Source organism: Anneissia japonica, unplaced genomic scaffold (genome assembly GCF_011630105.1).
Source record: "Anneissia japonica isolate Jap-2015-1 unplaced genomic scaffold, ASM1163010v1 scaffold284697_len431725_cov185, whole genome shotgun sequence".
Classification (NCBI taxonomy): domain Eukaryota; kingdom Metazoa; phylum Echinodermata; class Crinoidea; order Comatulida; family Comatulidae; genus Anneissia; species Anneissia japonica.
This window is the reverse complement of record NW_022717350.1, coordinates 217,187-221,891: the sequence shown is the minus strand read 5'-3', so window position 1 is coordinate 221,891 and position 4,705 is coordinate 217,187. Positions and strand designations below refer to the sequence as shown.

Sequence of the window (4,705 nt, the reverse complement as noted above, 5' to 3'; positions counted from 1 at the left end):
GGTCTACAGGAAGTGCCTTATTTACCTTGCTTGGATGATATTTGGTACACTAAAATACATAGTGGCGGACACCGACGTTTCTTGACGTACACATAGGCATATTATTAATTCTTATTAATCTGTCTTTTGATTTAAGTTCGTGACGTTTACGATATGTTAGTACCCTATCAAGACGAATGAAAATGAATTAATCAAACGCTGGAATTTCCCATCGTAGCTACACTTGCGCAACAGCATACTAATGTGCATTCATTCAATGCTTCACTGCGTAACGTAGGCCTATCATGAGACACATATCGATGACGCAGATCTGTGACGTAATGATGGGAATTTCCAGTGTCGACTTCCACATTTCTCTATATTTTAACTTTAATCATTACTGTAATTATATGCTTGATGTTATTAACACAATGAACAATAACTGTATACATTTATAATATCTTACAGAATTTGATTTGTACTTCGTGTATTCTGTCATAACTTATCATCATTTCGAATTAGATGAATAATGGGATATTTATTTTTAACGGTGACTGACATAGACATAGAAATAATAAAAATCATAAAATTCACATTTTATTTACGGAATTAGAATAGCACATTCAACGTCATTAATTGAAATTCAGTACTTCATTAGAAATGCATGTGAACAGAGAAATCATATGTTGTCACGGAATTAGAATAGCACATTCAACGTCATTAATTGAAATTCAGTAAGGTACTTCATTAGAAATGCATGTGAACAGAGAAATCATATGTTGTCATTTCAGATATATGCTTTAAAAAAAAGCGCAACAACAGATACTGTCATGGCAACCAAACGAAATGAACGGAAACGAGATCCAGATACAGAGGAGGAGAACCAAATTGGATCTGAAAACAAGGAAAGAAGCAGGTTACTTGACGAGCTAAGAAAATACTTCATGGATCACGTGGCTATTCCTGTTGCCGACCAAAAGCGAGCCAAATCTGTATTAGAGAAGATCAAACAGGTGTTTCAACGTCATATAAAAGCATCGTGTAATCATGATTTCGGGGACATCTTTCATCAAGGAAGCTCGTACGATGGATTGAAAGTAATGAAGGAAGACGAATTTGACCTACTGGTTCCTCTGAAGATGGTCACCGTCGGTGTGTGGGAAGCAGTCGAAGCTGAAGGGGTCAATGGGTGCAATGCTCCAGGATATTACTTCATGAAAAAAGCTGAGAAACATGTAGCAACAAGTTTGGACCGATGTATTGTTAATGGTAATCTTAGCCCGATATCCACGTTTCGACACATGCAGTCACTGGTGCAAGGAGTAATAAACAGAATGAACAAAGAACTACCAGACATAACGATGACTCTAAGAGTTAGTGAACCAGCCCTGACCTTGGATGTCGTGTACGGTCGTAATGAAAAACTATCTGTCGATGTGGTTCCATGCATTGAACTTGGTGGCCGTTACTACGTTGCCAAGAGGCACCCGAAGGCTGAGAAGCAGAATTCTAGGCATACACCAGGACAGAATATCTTTGACCAGCTCTGGCGTAGAAGTTATACAGAGAAGGAAAAGCTTATCGTCCGTGGGATGGACTGGGAGCATGAATGCCATCGAGCATGTCTGAAGATCCTGAAGACAATCCAGAAGAAAAGAGGTTCCTCCCAACTCGGAATGCTGTCATCCTACCACCTGAAGACCTGCATGTTGCATCTCAACGATGACACAAGTAGTCCTATCGGGTCATGGCATCAGGATGAACTTCATCATCGCTTTAAAGACCTACTCAGCACACTAATCAAGTTCCTGGAGGATCGTAAGTTGCCGAATTTTCATAACCCAACTGAAAATCTCTTCGAGCAGTATACACATGAATCCCTTGGCAACATTCTGCGTTGGCTGCAAGGCAACATGAGATCGGAGCAGAAGCTAATCGATAATATATTGCATGGGAAGTAAGTAAAATATTAAAATTGACCTGTTTCTATTTAAGCAAAAACAATAAAAGCAAATATTCGAATTGAATTCTTATTAATCTGTCTTTTGATTTAAATTCGTGACGTTTACGATATGTTAGTACCCTATCAAGACGAATGAAAATGAATTAATCAAACGCTGGAATTTCCCATCGTAGCTACACTTCACTGCGTAACGTAGGCCTATCGTGAGATGCATATCGATGACGCAGATCTGTGACGTAATGATGGGAATTTCCAGTATCGACTTCTACATTTCTCTATACTTTAACTTTAATCATTACTGTAATTATATGTTTGATGTTATTAACACAATGAACAATAACTGTATACATTTATAATATCTTACAGAATTTGATTTGTACTTCGTGTATATTGTCATAACTTATCATCATTTCAAATTAGATGAATAATGGGATATCGTACCATCCTTGGATTTTTTTTTTTTTCCATTTCAGATTTCAATTCATTTCAGATTATTTGAATATTTTAATTTATTAACGTATTATAAGGGTCCTCTAAAAGGGTCGGGGATGAGAATGTATACATTAAAGAAATGATGATTATGATAGTGGTGACAGTGATGATGATGATGATGATGATGATGATGATGATGATGATGAATTGATATTATTAAAATATTTTAATTTATTAACGTATTAAAAGTAAATATTCGAATTGATATTATTTGAATATTTTAATTTATTAACGTATTATAAGGGTCCTCTAAAAGGGTCGGGGATGAGAATGTATACATTAAAGAAATGATGATTATGTTTGTGTTGTTTTTGATGATGATGGTGGGGTGGTGGTGATGTTGGTGGTGGTGATGGCGATGATGATGCTGGTGATTGGTGATAATGATGATTATGATGATGATCACACCAATTAAGATGATGATGTAATGACGACGATGATGATGATGGTAATGATGATGACGATGATTATGGTTATAACTATGTTTATGAAAATTCTCTTATTTATCTTCCAGAGACTGTAAGAACGTTACCACTGACAACTTCGATGTATTCGTGAAGACCACTAAAGGCAACACATTGACTATCTCTGACATGAAGAATACAACTCCCGTGCGGGAATTGAAAGAAAAGATTCAGCCACGAACTGGGATACTCCCGAGTCAGCAAGTGTTGGTCTCTCATGGAAAAACTTTGCAAGATCAAAGAAAATTAAAAGACTATAGCATCCGCCATGAGAGTAACATCCAAATGACAGGACGTCTGCGTGGAGGCTAGCTAACTCTTACAATTGAAAATTAGAACACTGGTTAAGCGAGCGCAATTTACCGTAGTTGTGGCCTGAACCCGAGCAGAGCCATAATAGATAATGTGTAAAATAATTACTCTCTGTTGCATCTAGTATAATACGTAGCAATTGCGGTAATATAAAGTACAATTGGGTTATAACTAGAGGTGTTGCTAATAAGAGTCACCCGTAACTGTGTAAATAACATATAATAGTGCTGTAATAAACACAAATTAGAGACATGGAGCTGTAAATATAATTAATTATACTGTGAAACATTTTAAATGGTAATATTATATAATATTGTTTTAGGAATGTAGTCAATCAAAAAACATAAAAGTATATAGTGGGAATGATTGGTAATTTAACCGGAGGATTGTAAATAATTATTATTATATTATACTGTATTCAAAATAATTTAAGTTACCATATTTAACTTGAGGTGTTGTGATAGTAGACTAGTATTAAAAAGTAAAATTAGTAAAAAGTAACATTATCTTCAGTCTAATAAATGTGCTGTGTGTTGGTTGTTTAGTAATGTTTAAACAACTCACTAAAAGTTAGCATGATCTCTTACTCCCAATCGTCTTGCGAACACATTAAATATATAAAACTTATGAAAGAGAAAGACGCAGTGTCATGTATGTCAGGGCATGGTCAGGGCGAATGTTTGGCTAGTTTGGTCACGTTCATCGTTTATCCTTCAGCAGGTGTGGTGACGACACCGGAAACTGTGCCGCCACTAATCTATATAAATGTCAACCAGTTAATGAATATTTTATAAATTAGAGCCAAATAGGATTCAAGAAGCATACATTAACTCATTTATAAATTCAACAACATAAACATCAGTGCACAATAAAGGAAAATAACACATCCTAACATTGGTATGAAGTTTACAAACGAAATTAAGGTGACATGATGAGACGTTGCCATGCAGCAAGACAGCCTTTGAGACCGAAGATGGAAAAGAGTGACCAACGCAGAAGTCAGGAAGTCGTACTTTCGCAGGCGCTCATTTACCAGTCATGCAGCTTCACCAAAGACGAGACAAAGTTTTAATTCATGTCACCATAGTTCCTATAGGCCTACTTGACTGTTAACCTGTATACGATTTCTTCTATGAACTACTACCAACTAGACCTATTAATTAAGGTTTGTTGAATGAAAACAATGAGAAGTTCACGACCAAATGCGATAGTCGAAATTATATTCTTTTTTCGATACCACAACGAATTATTAATGTGACGAACCGAGACAAACATATAATAAAACAAAGGGCCTTACTAAGGGAGGACTGTCATACATTAGGTAATAGATTTTCATTGTAAAAATTCACACCGCTCTCGGGCACATAAATAATCTGTAATAATGGTGTTTACGTTCAAGAAGATTTGATGCAGCGCGCCCCCGTACGTCAACTGATGAACTCTATGGTGAAGTCTTAAATGCGGATTTCTTTGAAATTACATAAACATAAACATA

At 36.0% G+C, this 4,705-nt stretch overlaps 1 protein-coding gene across 1 annotated transcript in view; it reads left to right on the top strand.

Annotated features, from left to right (window-relative positions):
* Window positions 1-3,779, top strand: part of LOC117110202 (cyclic GMP-AMP synthase-like) — a 5,465-nt gene extending 1,686 nt beyond the window's left edge. Inside the window, exons 2-3 of the mRNA XM_033252829.1 lie at window positions 771-1,936; window positions 2,949-3,779. Coding sequence (XP_033108720.1) covers window positions 810-1,936; window positions 2,949-3,210 — 1,389 coding nt within the window. The 5' untranslated portion in view covers window positions 771-809 and the 3' untranslated portion in view covers window positions 3,211-3,779. The remainder of the gene's footprint in view (window positions 1-770; window positions 1,937-2,948) is intronic.
* The last annotated feature ends 926 nt before the right edge of the window (window positions 3,780-4,705 follow it).